At 36.5% G+C, this 27607-nt stretch overlaps 2 protein-coding genes across 7 annotated transcripts in view; one reads left to right on the top strand and one right to left on the bottom strand.

Moving 5' to 3' along the window:
• SLC5A12 (solute carrier family 5 member 12) overlaps positions 1 to 10686 on the top strand; it is a 54808-nt gene extending 44122 nt beyond the window's left edge. For 2 of the 4 annotated variants that reach the window (XM_059138552.1, XM_059138548.1), the window contains one exon: positions 1170 to 5484. In XM_059138552.1, the coding sequence (XP_058994535.1) occupies positions 1170 to 1322 (153 nt within the window). In that variant the 3' untranslated portion in view covers positions 1323 to 5484. Of the gene's footprint in view, positions 1 to 1169; positions 5485 to 8613 lie in introns of those variants that run through there. The other 2 variants (XR_009345599.1, XR_009345598.1) reach the window with 2 other exon arrangements.
• Positions 10687 to 11296: 610 nt separating this feature from the next.
• ANO3 (anoctamin 3) overlaps positions 11297 to 27607 on the bottom strand; it is a 418943-nt gene continuing 402632 nt past the window's right edge. For all 3 annotated transcript variants that reach the window (XM_059138525.1, XM_059138529.1, XM_059138531.1), the window contains 6 exons: positions 27287 to 27420; positions 26270 to 26422; positions 24426 to 24573; positions 17629 to 17709; positions 17348 to 17453; positions 11297 to 13177 (listed from right to left, as the gene is read on the bottom strand). In XM_059138525.1, coding sequence (XP_058994508.1) covers positions 12995 to 13177; positions 17348 to 17453; positions 17629 to 17709; positions 24426 to 24573; positions 26270 to 26422; positions 27287 to 27420 — 805 coding nt within the window. In that variant the 3' untranslated portion in view covers positions 11297 to 12994. The remainder of the gene's footprint in view (positions 13178 to 17347; positions 17454 to 17628; positions 17710 to 24425; positions 24574 to 26269; positions 26423 to 27286; positions 27421 to 27607) is intronic.

Here is a 27607-nt window from a genome sequence, read left to right as displayed (position 1 = left end):
GACAATGCTGCCCTTAACAAGAGGGATGCTGGACATGACTTTTGCAAGGTTTGAGTTCCCACTGAAGGATTCTGAGAGGAGTCTGAGGGAAGCTGCAGGAAAACAAAGTTCTCTGGGGCCCATTGAGTAAGAGAGTGATAATCCCTTGGCCCCATATGGAGTTTGACCACAGCAGGACCCTGGGAGATATAATGTTTCCTGTCAAGTTTGCAGATGGTCTTCCCTATGTCTGTTCTCTCAGCCTCATTAAGTGCAGGAGTGTCTGTTTTGTTTTGTTTTGTTAATTATGGTTTATTCACATTCTTTCAGTTGCAGACATTTTATTCTTCTAGTATTTTATAAGACAGACTCTTCACCATGTCACATCACCTAGGTTGTTAATTGTTCTCCTTCCCCAAAATGCCACAGTAACTTGTATATGAAGTAAAACTGAGTGTAACAGTTACTTTACTGAAGTAAGGAGCTTACGGTTTTGACAGGCATTCAGAATGTGAAAGCAATCTATTTTGCTGAAAAGCAGCTGATCGAGCATTGTGTTGTTTGGATAAATGGATTTTTGAGAATGTTCTAGAAGGAAATAATCAAGTTATTTACTGATTTACAGACTTATGTTTCTGGTCAAGAATTTCCTGAATGATCAACCCTGTTGATAATGGCACCTTCTGTTCTCAAGGCTGAGCTGAGAGGGGGAGGGAACACTTAGTATGTCATTCTTGGGCTCCTTCCCTGAAGAATGACATTGGGCAGCCTCTGCGGGAGTCTGCCTGCCTGTCCCTGTCTTATGATCATGAGGTTCTTCTCTTCCCCCAGGAAGGAAGGGAACCACCACCATCTGAGACATGGGTTGGTCTCTCCTCAGGAGATGAAACTACTACCTCACAGGACTCCGATACTGAGAGATATACAATATACATTTTTCACACAACACGATGAATTGCAAATGCTCACTAAATTGTTCCGTTTTTATTATCATTAGAAATCTTAGCTAGATGGATTGAGTCATCTTAGTTGTCAAGAAATGCATTGCTTTCATATTTACATGATTACATGATTTGATATTATATCATTTGCTCATGCCATATAATTTGAGGAGGAGATGCTCAGTAAGATTCCATGTGATTTGGAATACATCAAGACCTGTCTAATATGTGTCTTTTCATTTTCCTCAGGAAAACCTTGAGAATGGGAGTTCCTGGAAACAAGGGGCTGAATCTGTCTTACAGAATGGACTCAAGCAAGAAAACCTGGTCCATATTTCAGGCCATGATCTGAAGGACAACAGCTACAACAATTTGGCGTTTGAGAAGACTACCCATTTCTAACACATGCATGAGAGTACAATACACACACACACACACACACACACACAAGCAAAAGCACACACACAAATACACACAGTACGTATCCTGCTGGCCTACTGGCTAGTAGATTGTGTAGTTGTCACTGCTCAAAGACAGGGATGTCTAATGTCTATTTATACTTATTTATAACTACAAATAACATGACTGTTTCCCTGGATATTCCCAGGATACTCTTTGGAAGACCCCAACTTTCAGGTGAGAAGAAACAGCCTAGTCTTAAGTGCCTTGGCAACTTCTTCCTGGATTAAATTAGGACTGGATATGTCATATTAAGCTTCAGGGTGTTTTGTTTTGATTTGATTTGGTAGTTCTTGAGCCATCATGTATCTTGGAATTCACAGGCAGAATGTAGAAGGGGTTATGCATATTAAATGCTTCTCCATCACTGCTGGTAAAATGAAGGCATGCCATCCGCCCCGACCCCCATACCTCACATAGGTGGAGACACATTTTACAACACCTCACACTGCAGTTGCAGTTGGAACACTTAATTGCCTTTAAACCCCTCATCTCATGCCAGGCCCCCATACCTGAAGTCCTCCTCTTCCGTCATCCCTGCTCCTACAGCTGTCCTGACCAAGCCTTAGAAATAATTTTGCTTAGCACAGGAGAGGGTCTGGTATATCTAGTTAGTGCAACAGTCATCACTAAATACGCTCACCCTTTGGGCTCTTGGCATAGTAGGTCTTTCTATCACCTTACAAAGAAAAATTGATTCTGCTCAACAGAAGTCTAGAGTCTCTCTCCAGGGCCAGGTGAACAGGAACAAGGAATGTCCTAGAGGAGGCTATTAGGCTAGGATCGAGGAAAAGAACTTTGCAAATAGCTTACCAACCCACAGATTTCACTCGTCATGGGGTCTTCTTTGGTGCAAAATACCTTGTCCACAGGATTTATACTTTTCACTTTTTGAGGACTTTATTTCTTTGCTTCTTCTAAAAACCTTTCACTGCCGCTCCATTTTTTTAAAATAACAACTCCTGTTCTGTATTTTCTTTTACTCCAGAACTTAAAAAATGATCTTTGAGAACTCAGCTCTGTTGTGCAAGCTCAAAGTGTTCCATCAGGCTAAGGTGACATCAGGAAAGATTTATATGGTTGTTTATAATTATAAATCTATAATTTATAGAAAGTAAAAAAGAACCAGTTCCACAGAGGCTAGATCAGAGGGAAGATTATAAGAAATACAGCAGTGTCTCAGTGTCAGGTACGTTAGAGCAGTGCCAGGAATTTCTTTTGGTGACCAGGTAAGATTAAAAGGCCTAGAAATAATATGTTAGCAAAATAAAATGAAATGATCCAAATGGGGAAGAATGAGAAGCCCCAAAGGTTCTGTTGTTTAGATGTAATCCAGGAGGAGCAAACCTTAAAAGAAGCAATGAGATAGAGAAAAACATTATGTAACCAGTGTTTGTTATTAGGGAGGGAAGATAGAAAGATGGGGGAAAACCAATGAAGAAATTAAAAAAAAAAAAACTGGGATTCACAAGCCACAACCAAATGCTTGCCTTCTCTCTCTCCATTCTCAGTGGGAGAGGTGAATAGAGTTAGAAAAAGAGAGAACTGGGTTGTGGTTTACAAGGGAGATGAGAAAAACACATTTTGAAAAGGGAGGAAAGAAGTAAAGTAAGAATACACTTGGAAAAATATCTGAAAATGAGAAGGAAAAAAATCATGAAAATGAGAAATGTCTGAAAACATTTCTTGAGGTCCACCAAGTTAACAAAGATGTTGATCTAAGGATCTGCAAATTGGAAGGCGTGATTATTTTCCAAATGATTTAGTAGTTAGGACATTTCTATGACTTAGAGCTCGAGAATATATTAGGTGAATGTCGACATCCGGGCCAAACCTCATTGGTTTAGTTCATATCTTATGACTGGGAAGGGAAGCAACAATTCTGAGGATGAAACCTGATAAACAGTAGCAATTATATATGTGGTTTCCTGCCTGCCCCCTGCCTCCCAGAGGATGCTTTGACAAATTACCCATTATTCATTCACTTTAAGGAGAAGATAAATCAGTTACTACCCCTGCATCTTGCCTTCTCAGCACACCCTGTAGAGATTTTAATGCTGGAGAAAGAACTTGGTGTTCTTTCCACGGCAAGAGCATGGATGGCAGTGCCTAAAGGGTGTCTGAACTGAGCAGTGGCCACTCAGGCATCTGAGAACACCTCACAGTCTGATTTTGAGCTGAGACTCTGCCCCCAGCAGGTCCACAGCGGCCTGCACGCAGACTTGGTCTCCGATGCTGAGAACCAGCACAGAGCTACCCCTCCAGACACACCAGACACAAGGGGCCCAGGGTGAGAGGCACACTGCTGGGGTATAGATGGATGGGATACATTTCAAGGTTTTGAACTTACTCTTGGAATTGCATGAAATCAAAATGTACCATAATGTTCTTCATTTTATTCACAAATAATCCCATCAACATTTCACTAGGACAGCACTTTGCCCAGAGAGTTTTTTAGGACCCCCTTTTCTCTTTTTTAGTTGCTAATTCTCTTACCTGAACTATTATCAAAGCATCAGTGAACTTACAAATGGAAAATACCATTATTATTGTCATTATTATTATTATAAAAATAATAATAATTTTATATTATTATTCACGTAGTGGAACCTGTGGCCTTATGAGTTAATATTTTGAGGTGCGTATAGAGGTCAATATAGGGATCCCTCCTCATTCTTCCTAACTGAACAAATGTATAAAAATCTAAGGCTTCAGGTAGAGTGTCGAGTCCCAGAGGAAAACTATCTTCCACAGTGTCTAAGAACCACGTTTGTTGTGTGGCTGAACAGAAAGGAAATGTGGAGTGCAGTCCTAGGCTCGTCTTCTTGGTCATGACACCTCTCTCCTGCCCTCACTATTCCCTAGGAGCCTTAGTTCAGACTTGAGTCAAGGTTGACCATGCAATATAAGATCTCTCCAGTGTCACGTCCAATCCAAGCCAAGGAGATGACTTAAACCTGTGGTTTAATCTGTCTGGAGACAGATTGGAGGAAGACAACCTAGATTCAGATGGAAGTTCTGATACAAATTATCTCAGGAATTCTTGGGCAAGTCTTTCTAAAATTTTATTACACATTAAAAGGAGCAGAAGTTGTCCCTACTTAGTAGGGTTGTTGCGAGGAATTATAGAGGGAAATCATATCAGCTAGTTAGCGTGGTGACTGGCTCCATGAAACGTTCAATACTTGTTAGTCTTCAATATATGAAGAAAGTGATACTCATTACAGTATTCATTTTCAGTTAAGTTGGTTCACTGTTTCTCTTTAATTTCCAAGATACTGGCTTAGCATATGAATTACTGAAGCACTTTAAGAACTAACAAGAACAAGAGAACCATAAACTATAAACTAAAAGTCATACCATTAATTTCCAAACAGTAGCCTTTTAATGGTGAATTCAAATGAAATATGACTTTTCAGGGAGCAAATTTTCTAGTCTGAAATTCTTGAAAAAAAGAAAAAAACCCCACTGAGATTTATTACTGGAAAAATGCAATTTTCATTTTTATGATTGTTAAGTATTGTGTTTGTATATGTAAACGGGATCTTAAGCCTTGTGTACGACTCAGTGCACACTTACCAGAGATTGTGATTCTCCAAACAGAAGGGGTGAGGCCTTTTCCCTTGTCTAATTCAAATAATATTTCTTGAATATAAATCTCATTCTTTTGTGATTTTACAGGGTTCTAGCATTTCACTTTAAAGAGGAAAAAAAAGAAAAAAAGGAAAGAAACCACACACCAGGGGGCTTGCAAACAATGTTTCAAAGAGAATATTATTGAAATATCTTTATGATATTATAATCTTACTTAAACATTATTACAAAGATCAGATCAGTAAATAGAAATAAAAAACAGAACAGTTTCCTTTTACTTGTTCTCTTAGAAACAAATTGTTTTAAAACAGTACAAAAATTTAAGCTTTCTATGTATACATTTGTATATTTAGAAATCTCATGTGCACAATCTCAGTATTCCAAGGTAACTGGGTTTACTGCAAAGTTAACTATTTTATCTAACTTTAATAACCTTGAAGTATAATCTGTTTCCAAACAACTGAAATTTAATTGATGTTACCAATGATATTAAAATGATACAAAATTTTAATCAAGTGTAACTCATAATTAATAATCATCTAATGGATTATTTTTATTTGTAATTTTTGGAGAAAGTTAATGTTATTATTCTTCCTGCATTCCAGTCTCCTGACCATATCAATCTATATTTGCAAACACCTATCTGAGTAACAAACATTCATAAACTCATTTTTCTAACACTGCACTTGTGGTATTTGAAATATCAGCTGTTTAGAAGACTGAGTTAAACATATAAGTATTTGGCTTCTTAATCAACATGTGTAGTCCTACCTACACTTGGGGTGTAGGTGTATCAGTGGCTCTCTTGTTATACTATCATGATGAATTAGAAAAATAATTCTATTCTATCATGGAAATGTTAATTGGTAATATTTCTGTATATTAGTGTGAAATTTAAGATGATTTTTTTCTATTTCCAAATTTTCTGTCTTTTTCATAGAGCCATGAAATACTATATTTAATGCTGTAGTTATACAACTACTCAATTTTAAGAAATATCTGTAGAATGAACATAGATATATAATTAAGATGTGTAATAATTTTAATTATTTCTTTTAAAAGTAATTTCAGACCAAAGCATATTTAAATGATCAATGTGACTATTTTCTGGGTTAGGAGCAGTATGCAAAATAATTACCCAAATTAAAAGCTTTTATATACGCCTAATAGATTAAAGCAGGTCTACCAAATCACCAAGAAAGCATATGTCAAAATAAGGTTTGACATATGATATAATATGATTTATATGTATTCTGGATTATGCCTATTTTTGGGCTGCTCAGGGGCTTAGGGCACACATACACACACACACAGACCCATATATACTCAGAAGTAACCAGGATGAGGATTTTATGACTTAATACAATAGATTACTCTAAATCAAGAAAGACCACATATAATGGTGATGTCTTTTATGGGCCTTGGCCTATTTGCCCTCAGGAATTTCCAGAAACAACCATTCCTCTGGTTTTAAAAAATGTTAAAGCAATTATGTACACAGGTGTTTTGAACATCCTGTTCCCCATTACAGAATCTGCTTTGACATATTTAAAAAGCTAAAAATAATTTTATGTAGTATGTTGATTCAATGTCCCAATGTAATTACCACGTATGAAAATAAATGAGCAATCCACAAATTGCTTATTTTACCAGCATAAGATGGTCAGCAGAATTTGTAGAGGCAATCTAATTGATTGATTTGGAATCTACATCATAAAGGTTTATGTACCATTATTGTTTACTGTTTTCAAGAATGCCGACCTTAAAATTTTATTCAATCTATTTCGACAGAGCAAATCTTCCTTAGATTGGCTTTAAAACTTCTTATGAAAGCTTAATGATTAAAATGATTAATGATCAACAATCTACTGTATATAATTTGATTTGCAGAAGAATTGCAGACAGTAAAAAGAAAAAAAATCAACATTTAAGTTCATCTGGTTAAATATACGGTTGCAACATAATTTCTCCTATGGAGAATAAAAATGGTTGTAGAAATATACTCCATCTTTTCCCCAAACTTCCTCTTGAATTACAGGACTCCCTAGATCTTTCTTAGTTGAGAAATACAGTACAGAAGCCAATAGTCACACATCCTAGGAAAGTAAAATTATACATATTTTTAAGGGCATTTTCATCTTCAGCATTGTTGTTTATTCTTTAGATGGAGTTGTCACTGAAATCTAAGCTTACCACAGTTAGCTTTGTAATCTTAAAATAAATAAGAAAAAAAAAAACAAGGCGAAAACACTTCATTTCTCTGAACGTTAGAGGATGAACAAAATTGCAATTGTTTTTCAGTCAGAAAGAAGGCTGGGTGTGTGCACAGCAGAGTCTAAAATGGGCTTTGCAAAGCAGACATTTTTGCTCAGGTAGGAGAATCCTAAGTCCCTTCACCATCTCCCAAACATTGGTTCCACAATTATCTATGCCACCAGATTTTTTTAGCCACTCAGTTCTTTTCTTCTCACGAAATGAAAAGTGGGAAAACCCTGCTCATACTAGTTGTTAGAAAGATATTAAATTTAGCCAATGTGGGGGCCCTTGGCTGCCTTAGTCAGTAGGTTGTGTAGCTCTTGACCTCAGGGTTTTGAGTTTGAGCCTCATGGTGGGTATAGACATTAAAAAAATAATCATTAAAAACAAAACAAGAAGATGTGGTATATATACACAATGGAATACTATGCAGCCATCAAAAGAAATGAAATCTTGCCATTTGCAACAACATGGATGGAACTAGAGCGTATCATGCTTAGCGAAATAAGTCAAGCAGAGAAAGACAACTATCATATGATCTCCCTGATATGAGGAAGTGGTGATACAACATGGAGGCTTAAGTGGGTAGAAGAAGAATAAATGAAACAAGATGGGATTGGGAGGGAGACAAACCATAAGTGACTCTTAATCTCACAAAACAAACTGAGGGTTGCCGGGGGGAGGGGGTTTGGGAGAAGGGGTTGGGATTATGGACATTGGGGAGGGCATGTGATTTGGTGAGTGCTGTGAAGTGTGTAAACCTGGTGATTCACAGACCTGTACCCCTGGGGATAAAAATATATGTTTATAAAAAATTAAAAAAAAAAATAAATAAATTTAAAAATAAAAAAAAAAAAAAAAGAGAAAAAAAAAAAAAAAAACAACCCAAACAGCCTATTGTGTTCACCTGGTAGTGTTGAGTGGCATGGGCACTGATGAAATAATTATAAAGGATTTGAGTCAGTTTGAAAATCAGATGGGGCTAGTCATCTTATGACAATTTTATTTTGTGGGGGATATCTAAAGAAATCTCAATACATTGTGCCTTTCAACTAATAATTTAGGAAATTTTTGTTTTCTGAGAAACACCAGAGAAACCATTTTCCCCCCAACACAGAGAGAATTAAAATGGAAATAAATATTCTGAGGAAGTCAATTTTGGGCATATGTCTGGAAATTTTACTCCCTTCCATCTTAGAGAAAGATGCAACACAACCATACAGCTTACTCTCTGGTGTGCTCCGGAGAGTACCCCAAGTGCTTGGGGCCAGTTGGGTGTGGAACGAGGGAGAATGGGGCTGGGGCACATGCTGACACCCTCATATACAAGTAAAGCTTGGGTGCCTGGGTGGCTCAGCCTGTGAAATCTCTGTCTTCTTCTCAGGCCGTGATCTCCAGATCCTGGTATGGAGCCCTGCATCAGGCTATCTGCTCAGCGGGAAGTCTGCTTCTCTGTCTCCCTCTGCTCCTCCCTACTGCTTGTTCTCTCTTTTTCAAATATATAAAATTAAAAAAAAAAAAAAAAGAACAGTGAGGTTTGATGGATAGACGACTTCTTCTGGAGAGTAGACTTTGATTACACAGGAAATTGGAGGAGATCATAAATATGAGTATTTTTTCTATTAACCGGTTTTCATCTTATTTCCCTGGAAAAGATACCTCAATGTGAATGTGGCTAGAACACAGTGGCTATAATACTTGTTTTCTAGAAAGAAAACCAACAAATGTGGTGGTGGGTGTGGTTCTTCATATGAAACCAGATGGCGTGTTCAACTGAAGGTAACATCACCATTACAAATACACAATCCTGGTAACAGGAACCTAGTCTGATCAATGATTCTGGCTGAAGCTAAGCAGCATTTATTCTTGGACTACATGTGTTTGGCACATTTCATTTTGGATAGAAATGCCTATAGGAAAAGTCAGACTTTTCTATCAGAAGCTAGGTATTTTAAGCCACGCCTAAAAGGCTCTCTCTCCTAAGTTACTGAGAATACCAGAAAGAATAAGATGTTAACTGATTCATTGGATAAAATCCACAACTATTCCTAAAGTCTTTTATAATATTGTGATTTTGGGGAAAATGGAATAGAAACACCTATGACCATAGTAGGACTGAGTTGGGCATATCTCACAGTCAGTAAGTGCATGTGTGCACACACACATGCACCCACACCCAGGGCCTCTGTCTACCTGCCTCCAATTGACAGATGGATCAATTCAGCCATATCAGTAACAACTCTTCAGGCCACCTGGATTTTCAGTTTTGATCAAGTTGAGAAAAATCAGGCCATTTGGTGGCCTCTTGTTGGCAGTTGGTTACAGTGCCCCTAAATGTCTTCCTTCCTTGGCAGGAACTTAATCAGTGCTAAAATTCTTATCTTAAGGAGATTTTGACAGCAATTGGTAGAGCCAGCCTAAGTGTGAAAAAAAGCTTCTGTATGACAGGAGCTTCATTACCTTCTTAAGCACTAACCAAGCTTCCTCTTCCATCTTTTTCTAGAAGAAAGCATTATTAGAATCAGTAAGAGCCTCCATTTGTAGGTTTCATGTTTCATGTGCAAATGCCCTGATGATGACAATGAGTTTATCAGAAGACAAACAGCCAAAACTTTTGAAGAGTGGAACAAGGTTTTGCAAGACTTGGAAACCATAGCCTTTGGAGCTAAAGAGTGAACAATCCCCTGTCCCCACACTCCAACTTCTATTTGTAAAACAAGCAGGATCAACTTGAACATGAAAATTGTAGGAAGAAACATATCACATGATTTATTGAGTGAAAAAGTTCCTTTTCATTCCATTCTACAACAGATTGGGCTAAAAGTCATTTTGAAAGAAAGTGCATCATTCAGGAGTTGTATCTCATCATGCAGTCACTCAGCAGCATTTTATTGAAAAGGGCGTGCATAGACTCAGACAACTGCAAACCATTTCGGCTACTACCTAGAGCAATTTTCGACACACTGTATTGGGAAAGTGCTTCAGCTCTGAACGACTTATCAAGGCAGACTGCATGCACCTATATGTTAGTTATTTGCTTGAAAAGACAACAATTTAGAATATGAAAATATATAAGCAGCATTCATGTAATACAGAATTCCTGAGAATAGTGTGTGCTATATAAATCTTTGAGAAATAATTTGTATTCGTATGAAAACCATGATATAAAACATTTCTCTCAATGAAAGCAGAGTGATTTAAAACTCACATACTGTGAGGGGGCTGACAATATTTTGCTGTCAACAATGATGAAGGCAGAGCTAGGTTCTACTGCTTTGTTTCACAAAAAGACATTTACAGATAACTTTTTCATTGTTTCTCTATTTTTTGATTGGTCTGAGAAATTACCAAAGAAGGTAACGTTTACATCAATTTATTATAATTTTTTTAAAATTCAAAGTACCATTCTCTTTTCATGTTTTTCTCTCTGGGCAATCAATACAATTTTAAACCCTAATGGTGGTAATATAAAAATAACTCAGAAAGAACAGAATTCTCAAGAACATGGCTATCATTATTCTTTGCTCTTCTGTAAAACAATTGTCTTTGTCTTATATCCCTAATTTGGGAAAGACCTAAATGTTAGGTTAATTGGTGTCTTCAATAGGCATACAGAGCTTAAAAACTCTGTATGCCTATTGAAGACACCAATTTAAGCTCAGGCATAGTATATACATTTAACTAACAAAGAAAAGGAAATGCTGCAGATGCTACAAAAATGGAGGAGCTTAAACTCCTTTGTGTAGTTAGTGGAATTAGTTGCTATGAGTATGCAGGTGGCAGAAACAGAATCTCTGGGGAATGTGAATGGAAGGGTCCCACGTGACAAGGGCATGGGAGGAAGTTTCGAGGTCCTACCCCTGGTTCAGATTCAGAATCAGAGGGCAAGCAGGGAGGGTAAGTATTTTTGACAAAACCAAACCAAGGAACAACGAGGATCTAGCACAGCTTTTCCCTGGAGCAAAAGAAGAAAAAGCCGAAAGGCCATTTTCAGTGCTAGGATGACAAAAAGTAGTTTTCTAGTAAGAGAAACTTTATAATTTTCTTACTAGAGACACCCTAGCATATATACAAAGTAGCTTTATTTCCATTGTCTTTAGTCTAATCTTTATGCATTGTGGAAATAACTGTGCTTTGTTTGAGCAAAAACCAAACTGGACAAAGATTATGAATCATACATATATAGTATATATCTGAATACGTGAGTATATGTAATTTGCCAACCCCCATTCCCGGGGGAGGAAAAGTGAGATTCATTTTGATTGCTTTGCCAAGGAAAGGTGTCTTCATTTCTCCCATTCATTCCGGTGTTTCAACTCTACTCTTTCCTCCCCTCCCGCTCCCACTGCTTATGCCTCCACCAGACTTTCTTTCCTTGAATCCCTCATTCCTACTTCCTCCATCTGTGAACAATACCACAGACAGAGTTGACACAGAAGTAGCAACTCTACTACAAAGCAAAATGAGATCTTTCAGAATTGACTTGATCTTGGTTTTAAAGAGTTTTCAAAAATCAACCAAGTTGGTCTATCAAAGAAACAGTAACAGAAAACTCCCCTCATCGATGAAAAGAAAAGAAAATAAAAAAATGGGTGTGTTTTTTTAAACAAATAATGCAAATTTATATCCATGCATTAATTTTCATCAGCTCATGAACAAAAATGTACATTGTTAGAAAAGCTTAAAGTGTTGCAAAGCATTTGGCTTCTGATTTCCTGAATAAACAAGTCACAAGGGCATACTATGTATCTGGTCTCAGAGCTGCACGAAATGTAACTTGCATTACACATTGCCAAGGTGCAAAGGTACAAGGAAAACCAACATATGTACAGCATTTCAAGTTATTCTGTTATTCTGCAAGAGTTATTATAATAAACCAAGGAGGAAAAAATTAAAAATACTATAAAACAGCCCTCCATGGTAAAATATGGATGAGTGGTATTCTATATAATATGAGAATAAACGCCCATATTTTTAAAGTATGTGGCTCTATTGGAATTCATGGGTTTTTGGCTTGTTTGTTTTTTTAAAAAAGGCAGTGCGACTTATTCTGCCGGTGAAACAACACGTTTGAATGTAGCCAATGCAATAGGATATATTTCAATGAATAGTATTCTTTTTAGAATCTTAGTTTTTGGTTTGACTACTAAAGGTGGTGTGCAACAATTCCACTGCATAGTCAATGTAAAGCAGCATAAATTCCTTGTGGCACAGATCCATAATCTCATCAAGGAACAAGAAAAATTCTCCAAACCTAGAAGCTGAAGGGACATGGAATTCTGGCAGCAAAGGCAATAACTGATTTAAAGTCATTTCTTGTAAGTCATTTCTTGTAAGTATCTCTACTCAACCTAAGTAATGTTCCAAAGTATGTGATTGAAGACCACATGAGACTTTCAGCATGCCTGGCTTATGAACGTTTACATGGAAATCTGTTGCTAGCATCCTCACCATCACCCTTCCCGTTACACTGCAGCTGATGGAGGGTGGAGGTCTCCCAACACACAACTCCCTGAGGCTGGTTCTGAGAATTAGATCCTGGCTTCCTGCACTGTCAATCTAACCATTCTTTAAGGTCATGAATCATCTTTCTCTTCCCTAGAAGCCTGGACATTCCAAATCCTAGGGATGGTTGTGCTGCATTTCCAAGTAACATATCATACATGTGGTTTGCCAGGCGTTCCTTCCTCCTGGATCCTACCTAGAATTTAAAGTTGCTGTCATTCCCACTAATGCTTTTGCCCCCACTGGGCAACAGGAATCAACTAAGGCCATTCATGGTGAACGGGATGACCACTTTTTCTCCGTTGTTGTTGCAAATGTTCCAGTTCAGCCTCGTACATCATCTCTTGGACTAAGTACTTCTCCCGTCGTATTCGGTCATACAGGTTCTTTGGTACATCTGGAATCAGGTATGCGATGAATGACTTGATCCCAAAAACAAGGTGCTGCAAATTTAAGAGGGGAAAGTACAATTTTCAAAGATTCTGAAAGGCCAATTATAAAACAGATCATAAACAACATTGCATTTACCTTATAGTCCAGCATCAAAACACAGGATATCTAGAATATTAATATTTTTGTTTCTATTACATAATTATTTTATGATGAAAATGTATTATTTTTTTTTAAAGAGACCAATGAAAGTATTGTGTATAAAAAAGACAGGATCAAAAACCAAAAGGTAAAACCTGTGGTCTCAAGTTCAGAGGCTGAATGAGACCACCTGTGTTGAACCATCCCCTAACATGTTAGCTCTGTAACCTTACGCAAATCACCTATGTTCTCTGTGTCTCATCTCTAACATGGTAATAGTAATAGTATCTCTTAAAGGTTATTACAAGGATTAAATGAGCAGATATACGTGAAGGGTGTGGAGAAGGGCTTGGAGCAGTATAAGCACCACTTAAATATCATGTCCTATTATAATAAATGCATCCTTTCTCTTTTCTGTAGAGGACAGAAAAGAGAAGAAAATCTGATACTGATAGAGTTAGCATGATATGTGGAAAAAACCCCATTTACCTACAGGACTTTGTGACAATCATCTCTCCATGTGGAAAGGAAGAACTCGAGGTACTTTTAACTGGGTTTAGTATGAGTATCTCAGTAAACTGCACTGCGGTAAAGCAGGTCCTACTTCCCATAGAAAAGTAGATCAGAAATTTCTTTCCTGATCAAATATTTGGTATTCACAGAACTATCCGGCAGTGTGTCTCAAAAGTATAGGAATAAAAATAAAAAAAAAATTTGTTATAATTTAAATTAGTGAAGAATCTGCACCAAGTCCTTTATGGTAATGGTAATAAATGACCCTATAAACTGATTCACTTAGAGAGACTGATATGTAAAAATGATTCAGTATTTTTAAGACTGTTTGTTTAAAAAGCTGGTTTATCATCTATGAAGGCAAGCTTATAACTAGTTATAGATGACAAATTTCTTAAACTGACATAATTTTTCTTAAATAAAAAACTACAGCAAGTATCATACTTAAAAAAATTCATATTAAATTTGGAAACAAGACACAACTGCTCACACTGCTGCTTTTCCACACCATGTGGAAATTTCCAACAACACACTAAGGCAAGCAAGAGAAACGAGGCAGAAACCTCACAAGTGCAGCAACAAAGCTATTGTTATGGGCAACTTGAATTATTCTTTGAAAAGACAATCTAACAGATTTAACAGACCGAAGATTAGAAAATGAAAGAGTTAAACAAGGAGCTACGCACATTTTAGAAAGACAGACAATTCCAGCAAAAATCAATCAAATCATAATGGAGGTTAACATAGTATTTATAACAGCAATAAAAATATCTACAAAATTTTTGGATATAAGAAGGAATGAACAAGCAAAAGAATATTTAAAAACTCTATTATAGGATATAAGAACGATTTGAATAAATTTCATATTTATTAATGAATCAGCACAGAGTATGTAAATAAGTCAACAAGTGCTTTCTACAAATGTAATTCTTTTTTTAAATTTAACTTAATTTTTTTTCAGTGATCCAAGATTCATTGTTTATGCACCACACCCAGTGCTCCATGCAATACGTGCCCTCCTTAATACCCACCACTAGGCTCACCCATCCCCCCATCTCCTCCCCTCCAAAACCCTCAGCCTGTTTCTCAGAGTCCACAGTCCCCCATGGTTTGTCTCCCCCTCCAATTTCCCCCAACGCAAGTAATTCTAATCATAATCCTTGCATGATATTTGGGGGAGTCTGATGGCTTCTGCAATGTTTATGAATGATTAATAACTCTAAATACCCAAGGCAATTTTTAAAAATAAGAGCAGGCTTGGCAGGGGTGGGAAATAGATGGCTTTATCAGATATGAAGATATATTCCCAAACCACGGCATTTAAATAGTGTGACAGTGAACAGGAATAGACAAATGAAGTAATGAAATCAGAACACAGAGGCCAGGCACATGCTTACTGTAGGGATTTGGAATATTACAGAGGTGGATTTACAAAACAGTGGATAAATAACATATTAGTAAATAGCAGTACAAAAAGTTATTTCATTATATAAAGAATAAGAAAAATAAGTCTTTCCTTCAGACTCTATGAAAAGTCCTGATATCTTAAAAGATGTGTGATAGATAAGACTATAAAATTAATAGTAAAAAATATGGTAGAATATTCTTTTTACCTGGAGATAAGAAAATTTCCTAAAGAAGCTAGACCAAAAAAGCCAACACCTTAATAGGAAAACGATGATGGGCTTGATGACATCAAAATCAGACACTATTTGTTAATTGATAAAATTAATAAGTTATGGACAAGAAAGAGATATCTGGAGTGTTTATAACTGGTAAAGACTGATTTATAACTGGCACACACATAAGAAAATCTTGAGATTTGGTAACAAATAAACTGGAAACTCAGCCAAAATAGATCAAAGTTAGAAATTCACACACACACAAAAAAACCAAAATGACTTTTTAGTAATATAATAGTCAATGTCATGAATAAATTGATTAAAACAAAACAAAACAAAACAACCCCAAAATATTACCTTACTCCTATCCATCTGCAAAATACTAGAAATTCAGACAATTTGAAAATCTGGTGAAAATCTAAGGGAATTTTGGAGGGACCTGTCAGTTTTATGTGAAATCAAGTATGCATATAAATAATTCCAAACCTGAGTAAAATACTCCTGAGAAACCCTTAAATATGGTTCAGAAGGTTACATGTCCAAGATTTCTAATAAGAGATTTATACAGGTGGAAAGAATTATTGTAGGCCTAAATATCCACCCAAGGGGACTACGGCACTTAAATTCAATGAACTATCATACTAAGTAGACAGAAGAAATTATCTAAATGTGGTAGACTTCATGGGTAGATCTCTTTCTATATCTAAAAAAAGTAAAGTGGGTAAGAGATAAAAATGAGTTATCACATAATATCATTGAAGTAATTTTGAAAAAAGAACATTTAAAACAATATTTTATGTGTGTGTATGTGTGTGTGTGTGTATTTTTTTTTTTCCCCAAATAAACATGTGGAAAAACTTCTGAAAGAAAGAGAGTTGGTGCTTTTGGAGTAGGTGGGTAATGGAATTAGTAATGAGAAATAATGAAGAAAAGATAAAAAGGGAATCATATGTATCTACAATGAAAGTTTGTTGTGAATTGAGACATTTGACGAAGTCTGTTCACCTGAGTTCTAATAGAAGATGAAGTGTACATTAAAAACACAGTAAAAAAAGACTTTCCAGAATCACTGCATTAGAAATATGCCTTAACCTTTTTGCTACCTGTAATAAAATGAAAAGTCACACTTTATCAGGAGACTTTTTTATAGGCTCATAGAGTCATTAGTTAATAGAATTTCGTCCTGGATTAAACCTTAGAGCTAAGCATTTGGTATTACAGATGAAGGATGTTTCACGACAAAATTTGACATATTTTTTGGAGATCAGTAGAGAGGTATATTTGCCGGTATGGCTACTTTTTCTCTCTCCCTAAGAAACAGATGCATTCAAAGTGCTTTTTCACAGAATTTGGCGGTACCTTAAAGAATATCCAATATATCCCAGCACTAAATGCTTCACTGTATTAAGCTTCTTATATGCTAAGGAAGCCAATAATACTGTAGCTGCTTCAAGATTTCTTCACAGGACTAGTCTAATATTAATGACTCTGATAATCAAAATTTATGTGTATTTTATGGAAGTGCTCTTGGGCATTGTTTATTCAATTATGCACTGTTCCTTATACAAATACACATGTGGTCAGCTATAATTAAGTTGATTAGCAAATAAGTTTCTCCACCTTGATGAGTAAGTAGAGATTCTCTCATCAAATGATGAAAACCATCCTTTCCTTTAATGTGGTTACTCGGAGGTTCAAAGTTTTCAGTTCAAATGTTAATAGCTTCTTTTATCCTCATTTTCTGGTATTAATACCCATGATCTAATTTCTTATATTTTTCAGCTCTTTCTTTTTTGTACGTTGTATAGCAGGTTCACCATACCTAAACCTTGTACTGTATATCAACAAGTCCTGGAACTCAGTGAGGAACTACTATATTGAAGAGTCAACTAATGTCTCAGTCAGAAAAGCGTTTACCCATAGTGATTTTATCAGCCTGTGACTAACCTCAAACACGATAATGAAGGCCAATCGAGCAGCAAGGATATGCCAGTATTGTAAGGTGAACTCATAGGGTTTGGAACTCCAAGGGGGACCTCTGTAGTCTCGGTACCTAAAATCCACAAGACAAAGATTTGAGGCATAGAGATTAAAGTGCGAAGGCCCCACATGTTTTTAATTTGCCAAAACCCCAAAGTGTCAGTTGAAATGGGCTCATCAGCCCGTAGAGAGAGGAGATGGGAGATGAAAGCAAGAAGAAAAGATAGCTATAATTTATAATGAAGTACCTGCAATAACCAGATTTTCCCATACCAAGCTCGCTCAGGTCAAAGAAGGATAGGCTATTGTTGACATATCCCTTTAAACAACTGGGAGAAAAGAAAAGCATCATGTAATTCAGAGTTATAAGTTTCTAGTTCAATTTCTTCATTACACATGACAGGATTTGGTAAGTGCTGTTATTCCTTCCATTTTAATTATAAATTCCTAACGACTCAGCTCTCTGATTTTATCTCCTCACTTCCATTAATCTATAATTTTATCTCAATGAGACAGAATCTTGTCTGCCGTTTCCCCACCCTTCATTTACCTCCCTTTATTAAGTGTTTACTATGTACTTGGCATTGTGTTAATTATTTCCCATGTGTTAAGACCCTAAAAATATAAGTTTTATAAATATATACGCATATCACCCTATCTGGCTAATTGTAATTAAGCATCCAATTGATCAACATGTGTCTTTGTGATTTATTAACTTATTCAATACATATTTATTGAGAACCTATAATTTGTTAGAAAATTCCTAGACAGTTGGTATTTGACAAGGAACAAACCAGATTGAAATCCCTGTCCTGGTGGTGAAGTATTAAATTGTGGTCAGAATCAACTTTTACCATAACCTTAGAACATATATATTATTATCTTCATCATATAGATTAAAGAACTAAATTTTACAGAGACTAAATAACTTCCTCCTAAGACTGTATTTCTCAAAATTTTTGATCTTGACTAATCTTTACATTTTTAAAAATTACTGAGAATCTCAAGGAACTTTTTACAGAGGGCTATATGTATTGGTATTCAGCACATTAGAAATTAAAATAGAAATTTAGAAAATATTTATCTATTAAGTCATTTAAAATAATTTATTACATACATTAAAAGTTGATATAAATAGCACATTTTTAATTTAATTTTTAATTTTTTATAAACATATATTTTTATCCCCAGGGGTACAGGTCTGTGAATCACCAGGTTTACACACTTCACAGCACACACCAAAGCACATACCCTACCCAATGTCCATAATCCCACCCCCTTCTCCCAAACCCCCTCCCCCCAGCAACCCTCAGTTTGTTTTGTAAGATTAAGAGTCACTTATGGTTTGTCTCCCTCCCAATCCCATCTTGTTTCATTTATTCTTCTCCTACCCACTTAAGCCCCCATGTTGCATCACCACTTCCTCATATCAGGGAGATCATATGATAGTTGTCTTTCTCTGCTTGACTTATTTCGCTAAGCATGATACGCTCTAGTTCCATCCATGTTGTTGCAAATGGCAAGATTTCATTTCTTTTGATGGCTGCATAGTATTCCATTGTGTATATATACCACATCTTCTTGATCCATTCATCTGTTGATGGACATCTAGGTTCTTTCCATAGTTTGGCTATTGTGGACATTGCCGCTATAAACATTCGGGTGCACGTGCCCCTTCGGATCACTATGTTTGTATCTTTAGGGTAAATACCCAATAGTGCAATTGCTGGGTCATAGGGCAGTTCTATTTTCAACATTTTGAGGAACCTCCATGCTGTTTTCCAGAGTGGCTGCACCAGCTTGCATTCCCACCAACAGTGTAGGAGGGTTCCCCTTTCTCCGCATCCTTGCCAGCATCTGTCATTTCTTGACTTGTTGATTTTAGCCATTCTGATTGGTGTGAGGTGATATCTCATTGTGGTTTTGATTTGTATTTCCCTGATGCCGAGTAATATGGAGCACTTTTTCATGTGTCTGTTGGCCATCTGGATGTCTTCTTTGCAGAAATGTCTGTTCATGTCCTCTGCCCATTTCTTGATTGGATTATTTGTTCTTTGGGTGTTGAGTTTGCTAAGTTCTTTATAGATTCTGGACACTAGTCCTTTATCTGATATGTCGTTTGCAAATATCTTCTCCCATTCTGTCAGTTGTCTTTTGATTTTGTTAACTGTTTCCTTTGCTGTGCAAAAGCTTTTGATCTTGATGAAATCCCAATAGTTCATTTTTTCCCTTGCTTCCCTTGCCTTTGGCGTTGTTCCTAGGAAGATGTTGCTGCGGCTGAGGTCGAAGAGGTTGCTGCCTGTGTTCTCCTCAAGGATTTTGATGGATTCCTTTTGCACATTGAGGTCTTTCATCCATTTTGAGTCTATTTTTGTGTGTAGTGTAAGGAAATGGTCTAATTTCATTTTTCTGCATGTGGCTGTCCAGTTTTCCCAGCACCATTTATTGAAGAGGCTGTCTTTTTTCCATTGGACATTCTTTCCTGCTTTGTCGAAGATTAGTTGACCATAGAGTTGAGGGTCTATTTCTGAGCTCTCAATTCTGTTCCATTGATCTATGTGTCTGTTTTTGTGCCAGTACCATGCTGTCTTGATGATGACAGCTTTGTAATAGATAAATAGCACATTTTTAAAGAAAAATAGTTTGTATGTTCCAAAAGATGAAGTGAGGAGAATGACATCCTTTGATGTCTTCCTTAATAGAAGATAGCTAGATTCTCATATTTATTTCTGCATTAAATCTGGTTGCAGTATGTTGTTTTGATTGAAGAATAAGTAGATAATTACATAGATAAGTACTTTAAAAAAGGCATTTTAATAGAATTTCAAGTAATTATTGATTTAAAAAAACTTTTTAAAAAAATTTCTTTTCAGCATAACAGAATTCATTGTTTATGCACCACGCCCAGTGCTCCATGCAATTCGTGCCTCCATAATACCCACCACCTGGCTCCCCCAAACTCCTACCCCCTACCCCTTCAAAACTCTCAGATTGTTTTTCAGAGTCCATAGTCCATAGTCTCTCATGGTTCATCTCCCCTTCCAGTTTCTCTCAACTCCCTTCTCCTCTCCATCTCCCTATGTCCTCCATGTTATGCTCCACAAATATGGGAAACCATATGATAATTGACTCTCTCTGCTTGACTTATTTCACTTAGCATACTCTCTTCCAGTCCCATCCATGTTGATAAAAAAAGTTGGGTATTCATCCTTTCTGATGGAGGCATAATACTCCATAGTGTATATGGACCACATCTTCCTTATCCATTCATCCGTTGAAGGCATCTTGGTTCTCTCCACAGTTTGGTGACCGTGGCCATTGCTGCTATAAACATTGGGGTACAGATGGCCCTTCTTTTTACTACATCTGTATCTTTGGGGTAAATACCCAGTAGTGCAATTGCAGGGTTATAGGGAAGCTCTATTTTTAATTTCTTAGGGAATCTCCACACTGTTCTCCAAAGTGGCTGCACCAACTTGCATTCCCACCAACAGTGTCAGAGGGTCCTCTTTCTCCACATCTTCTCCAACACACGTTGTTTCCTGTCTTGCTGATTATTGATATTTTTCATTGACATTACATCAAAGTTCTACCCGTGGTCATTTCTTAAAGTTTAATTGCAATGTGGAGCCTTAAAGTATTAATAAACTTTTCATATGGATTTTACATTAAAATCCACAGGTCTATCTTGTATTTCAAATTCATATTTTATCCATGCATGATATTGTGACATTAAATATGGGTCACTTGGGAAATAGTTTCCTAAATTATGCAGATCTTCCAAATGTTGTTATATTTCTACAATGGACTATGAAAATCATAATGGACTATGAAAATCACCACTGATTTTTATCAGGAAAAAATCTGTAAGTACTGGGAATCTTTCAAGTTCAGTGGTAGATTAAATTATCCAAAATTCTGATTTTCACTTCAAAACTTGAACTTTCTTAATGGCAACAAATACTGTCAATTATTTCCCCTAAAATGACAAGCTAGTTTTGTCCATTTTTAGAAGAGTGCCTCCTAAATACCCAAGTCTGAATAATAATAGTATATATGGAGATCATTATTTCATGTTAAAAAATTTTGTTTAGTTTGCAAATCCAACAATCATGCAAGTGTTTTTCTCTGAGATGACCATCCCCATACTTAAACATGTAGCAGAAGACCTTTGTCACACTTTGCATTTTATCAAATGGAATACTGAAAAGATATTTATTCAAGGGTGGAGATCTGATAAAATTAACAATCGTTATTGCTTCATCAAGGGCATCCTGAATTTTATTACTGGCACTTTTTAAATGGTTGTTCTACAATGGTGAGGAACACAACCATTGTTAGTACTTTTTGGTACCACTGCCTTCAGTTACATGAAGCCACGGGATCATTTTAACCACTATCACTTTTTTTTTTTTTTTAACCATCTGTACAAATGTCTATTTGGCAAAACAAACAAATAATATCTTAGTATTATTAAGAAAATAATCTGAAAGAGACCTGTCCTATGCTGAGAATCACTCCCCAGGATAAACAGCTGTTAAAACCTGGATTCAAATGTGCATCTATCTCATTCTAACCCCTGAATGCTAAAGTGCAGCACCACACTGGTTTCACTCCCCTCCCCATCCACCTCAGACCCCATGATTTATCATCCCAATTGCTCTCCTGCCAATACCCTCCTCTTCACTGCCATTTTGTCCTTTTGCTATTTTGTTTGGGAAATTTATGATCTGAATGAATCTACTCCAGTTTAGCTGCTAAGGATAACGGGAAAAAATTAAATAACAGGATTTAAATTTAATTTTAAATTATTTAAATTATTTAAATTTAAATTTAAATAACAGGGCCCTATGAATGTGTGGTTCCAACCTCCTCCAAGCCCTCCACATATCTTCTTGAAGTCATTCTACATCTGGTCACTGGGTATGGAGAAGGCAAGGGTGCTATCTCCATTAAAGGCAGGACTTGAAAAGTAAACAGAGATAACCGACCAGTATCATTTCCACCTGCCACTAGGTGGAAGCAAAGACAGTAGCAAATAATGCTTCTAAGGAAGAGGGCTGCCCAAACCTGCCTACATATTATAAACCCTTGAAATCTGCTTCTAGACTATTTTGAATTAAGAAAAAAGGGACCTTTTTTGGTTTTTCACTGTTAGTACTAAAACCAATTGACTTATATGGTCTTTTATAGTTTATAAAATGTTACTTTAGACACCATTTCTTTTTTAAAAAGTTAGTTAATTAATTAATTAATTTATCAGAGAGAGTGAGAGAGAGAGAGTGAGAGAGAAAGCACAACCAGGGGGAGCAGCAAGCAAAGGGAGAAGCAGGCTCCCTGATGAGCAAGGAGCCTGGCGTGAGACTTAATTCCAGGACTCCAAGATCATGACTTCAGCCAAAGGCAGATGCTTATTTGACTGAGCCACCCAGGCGTCCCTAGACACCGTTTCTTTATTATAGGTCCAGACTGATGATGTGTCTTTTAGTAAAAGGCAAAGATAAAATTTGAACCTAGGGTGTTTCATTTTAAGTTAAATTCTCTTGACAAGACTCCAAAATGTATTTTATGCCCTTATTACTTCTCTTTGAAAAGAAGATATTTATGATCAGAAAGGCATTTATTTTAGTGTTCTGAGAAAAACATCAGTTCATCAGTGGAGCAAAGGATTGATTTCATCTTAAGCCACAGCTCAGACTCTTGCGGCACATGCATTGCATCTAAATAAGACGCATGCCCAAAGCTGCTCCTGAGGCAGGAAGGCAAGTGGCTTCTCCCATCACTCCTTCCACACCTAAGGCTAATCTCCAGCTGAAACTCTGATTTCTGTTCCCCAAGTCTAGTGCTCTCTTGCACTCTTTCTTAATATTTGCTTTGAAGAAGGAAAGATGTGAAAAATCCATTTCCCCTTAAACAGTGCTTGTAAACTGGGTGATTTTGTCCCCCAGGCGATATTTTGCAATGTCTGAGGACAATTTTAGGTTGTCACAATCTGGGGAATAGGGAGGTTGCTAGTTGTATCTACTGGGTAGGAGGCCAAGGATGCTACTAAATATCCTACAATGCATAGAATAGCCCCTACCTTTCCCCCAGAATAGAATGATCTCATCTAAAACGTCCATAGCACAGAGGTCAAGAAATGCTGTTCTACTGAGGGTTTTGGAGGGAAGAGGGTTGGGTGGGCCTGGTGGTGGGAATTAAGGAGGGCACGCATTGCATGGAGCATTGGGTGTGGTGCATAAACAATGAATTTTGGAACACTGACGATAAAATAAAATAACATTTTAAAAAATAAAATAAAATAAATAATTTGAAAATAAAACAAAATGCTGTTCTAAAGTATGGACTCAAATTTTATTAACAAAAGACAAAAGTCCAGGGCAGCATTTCTGCACCTTAAAATCCCTAGTTAAAAATCCCTTTTGAAGAAAGGGGCTCCTGGGTGGCTCAGTCCATTAAGGGTCTGCCTTCAGCTCAGGTCATGATCTCAGGGTCCTGGGATCAAGTCTCACATCGGGCTCCCTGCTCAATGGGGAGTCTGCTCCCTCTGCCTCCTGGCTTGTGCTCTCTGTCACTATCTCTCTCTCTCTCAAATAAGTAAAATTTTTAACAAAAAGAAAGAAAACTCTCCTGTCATGTAGCTGACATTTCCTTCATATTTTGTATTTCCTTGCAAACTAGCTTTATTCCCTGAAGCAATTTGATTAACCAGTGTGGTCCCAACTATATAGTCAGAAGATTGCATTAGACAATTTCTAACATCTGTTCCAGTTCTGAATTTTACTTCTAAATACATTATAATGTTTTTAACATTTGGATACCAGTGATGCATTTACACGTATAACAGAGAGACACTTTAAAGTTATTTGCATAAGAAAACACTGTCACCCTTTTTATCCCGCTTGGTTTCATTCAATATGTATATTGTAAGTACAATGATCAAAAACACTGCCCTTAATGGTTACAGAACAGAACTTCCCAATGAGTTCCCATTTCAATCACAAACATAAAACATATCAGAAAAAAGTATGAATTTCAACCTTACTTTTCACCATACTCAAAACGACTTGCACAGGGGCCGTATTTGTATTCATAGACAAAACGTGGGATGTAATCAGATGTAATAGCGATTACAAATGCATTGGTGATCACGGCCAGTATACCAATTCCTTCGAGAATGCCATACCAGATTCCTAGGGGGAAAAAGAGTAGAGATAGGGAATGAAATGGAAAAAAAAAAAAAAATGAAAACCCTTTCATGACTCTTCTTTGGAAAGAGTATTTTTACTTCTACTGGGGCCATGGCTTTGTCCATTATTTACTTTCTTAGTATAATATCTCACTACAGATCCAACATCTACTGAATACTTTTCCACTGAGGGAAAGTTGACCCCATCTAGAGAGATCTGAAAATGAAAATATCATCAGGAATTGTTTCAAGGACCTTTTAAAGTAAAAATATAAAAACGTGTCAAGATCTGGAGATCACTAGCAGACTTTTCCAATTTGGTATACATATGTACAAAAAAGCTTTTGAAATTATATACAGTATCCACATACTATTGGTTCTAGTCAAAACTGATGTTTCAAATAGGATTAAACTTAGCTTTAAATATATGGATATTAAAAAAAAAAAAAAAGTCCTGGAAAGAGATATTCACAAGTGCTAAAGCTGAAGGGATAGCATGGCAACTTCCTCTCTGCCAACCCCTTTCTTCGTCTTTCAAAATCTTTACTATGTTTCATTATATTGAGTCGTAATGAACAAAATAAAAATACGGAAGACATAAGATATAAAATGTCATGAAACAAATCAGAATTCATAAAAATATTCGAATTCATCAAAATTTAACACTTATTTTTATAAAAGTAACAATATTTGGTGAAAAGAAAGCAATCACCAGGGAGAAAATATTTGCTTCACAAAAAATGGACAAAGTGTTATGATATAAAATGTACAAAATGTCCTAAATTTTAAGAAGGCAAGAGAAAAATGGGCAAAGAATACAAATGAGTAATTTGCTACGAAAATGCAAATAATTGATAAATATATTAAAATTTTTTCAGTTACTAGTATTTGGAAAAAGGTCCTCCAAAAAATAAGATTATTAAAAAAAATCTACCAGACTATAGAAGATTTGAAAGTCTTAGACCATCCACTGCTGCTTAGGGATTGTGGAAACCAGTGAACAGAAACCAACATGGTTGTTTGATGTATGACTTGTTAGAATATTTGTGGTGATTAATCTGATATCTTTTAAAATTAAAATATCAGTACATTTTAATCTAGCAGGCCTTCTTTTTGGGATCTATACCTGTACACACACATTTATGGATATGTGATACATAATACATATAATATCGAAGTCTGTGTCTATATTTATACCTATATTTGTCTATTGCTAGATTTATGTATGCTTATTCCTGCTTACAGCGGGAAAGCTAATTAAATGACCTAATCTTGAGGAGATTATCTTGAGGAAATAATCTAAGTATGTAAGAAGATGTGTGTTCACCTCAGTGTTGCTTCTTATAGAAAAAAACTGGGGCTATGTAAGCATCTCTAGTTAAGGGAATGATTTTTTTTTTAGAAATGTCATAAAACGTGCCATAGAAATTTGTGGAGGAACTATAAAGAAGGAGGCAGAGCTATGTTTATTAACATGGAAAAACATATATGAGATCATTTTTAGTGATAAGTTAATGAAATAGCATGTTTAATGTAAAATACTCTCAACTAAGTTAGTGTTCCTTCCATGATTTTGTTAATCAAAACTGCTCTGTTTTGTTATAGTTGGAAGGGAGTCCCAAGAATGGAAACCCATACAGGGCTGAGATCAAGGCTCTTGGCCTCAGCAATGCAAAAGCCATGTGATTTCTGCCTCTTACCTATGTCAGTTGCTCGAGCCGGCAGAGGCCTCCGCCACTGGGTAACAAATTTGTATGCGTCCAGCCTGATCTCAATGATATTGTTCAACAACGCCAAAAGAGGGGCCAGAGGAAAAGCCGCAACAAAGATGGTGGTAAAACCAAACTGCAAAACTGTAAAGGGAGAGTGTTGTAAAATTTGTAACATAAACCGTATCGTTTCTTGAATGCTTTCTTGGTGCCCTCTGAGGGGCTTCCCATAAATCATCTTTAGTCCTTTCAATATCCCTACAAGGTAGATATGCTCATAATATTTTGCTGTTCAGATAATTATAGCTCATATGTGTGAAGTCAGCTTGCCAAAGTGTGCATAGCAAACAATGTGAAAACCTGCATTTAAACTTTGATCTCAAAGGATTGAAAGTTTCTGTGCTTTCCATCACTCTACCAGGCGGCTCGAAGGAAGAGCGAATAAAAAAGTCAAAGAGGTGGCCTTGAAGAAAACCTCTATGGGACCCAAGACACCTAATCTTGTCCTTTCTTTTTATGGAGGAGACGACTTTAAAGGCCAGAGAAAGAGCAAATGTGAAGACAACACACAAAGATTTTAACAGTTGGAGTGAGAATCGGGCTTCTCAAAGAAGCTAAACTCACACCATGTCTGTGCAAAGGTTTATTGCAAGAAATAATCATCACTTTATGTGAGCAGGGTGGTGTATTTTTGATATAGGAATGGGTTCTGATTTATTTTGTTCCTTTAAAAAGATCTGCACTAAAGGTAGATGTTCTACTATGAGAATACCCTCCATTCTGGTCAAATGGGACAGTTGACAAAGGACAGAATTTGTGAGCCTTTCAAGAACATTGTTTTAATATCTTCTCTAGTTATGTTGAGAAAAAGGTACAGAGGTATTTTAGAATGCTTGGGGTTAGAAAGGAGAGAGATGGTTTTCTCTCTTGAACCAAAGCCTATGTGAAGGAAAAAAACAAAACTGTACTAAAAAGGCCAAATAGCTGCGCAGAAGTTTCTCTCCTTACCCATTTCTAAATACTCATCCATCAGCCCATGAATATTCATGGGCTGCAGGTTCCAATCATTTTCCCACTGAGGAATCGATGCATCTTGTATTCCCCGCTTGATTTTATGTCGTGACCACCAGTTCTGGATCAACCTACATCACAGAGAAGACAAGAGGCTTTTGAACTCTTAAAAGCATATGGTAAAAAAAAAAAAAAAAAAAAAGCATATGGTGAGCAATTTATAGTGTAATAAGAAAAGAGAGATAAGCACTACCTTGGGAGTACACTAGGCATTTCTGGGAACTGGGGGTATTTGCATGGTCTCAACTTCCAAGTTTA

This window comes from Mustela lutreola, chromosome 1 (genome assembly GCF_030435805.1).
Source record: "Mustela lutreola isolate mMusLut2 chromosome 1, mMusLut2.pri, whole genome shotgun sequence".
Lineage (NCBI taxonomy): Eukaryota > Metazoa > Chordata > Mammalia > Carnivora > Mustelidae > Mustela > Mustela lutreola.
Note: the sequence above shows the minus strand (reverse complement) of the source record. Positions and strands in the feature narration are given on the sequence as shown.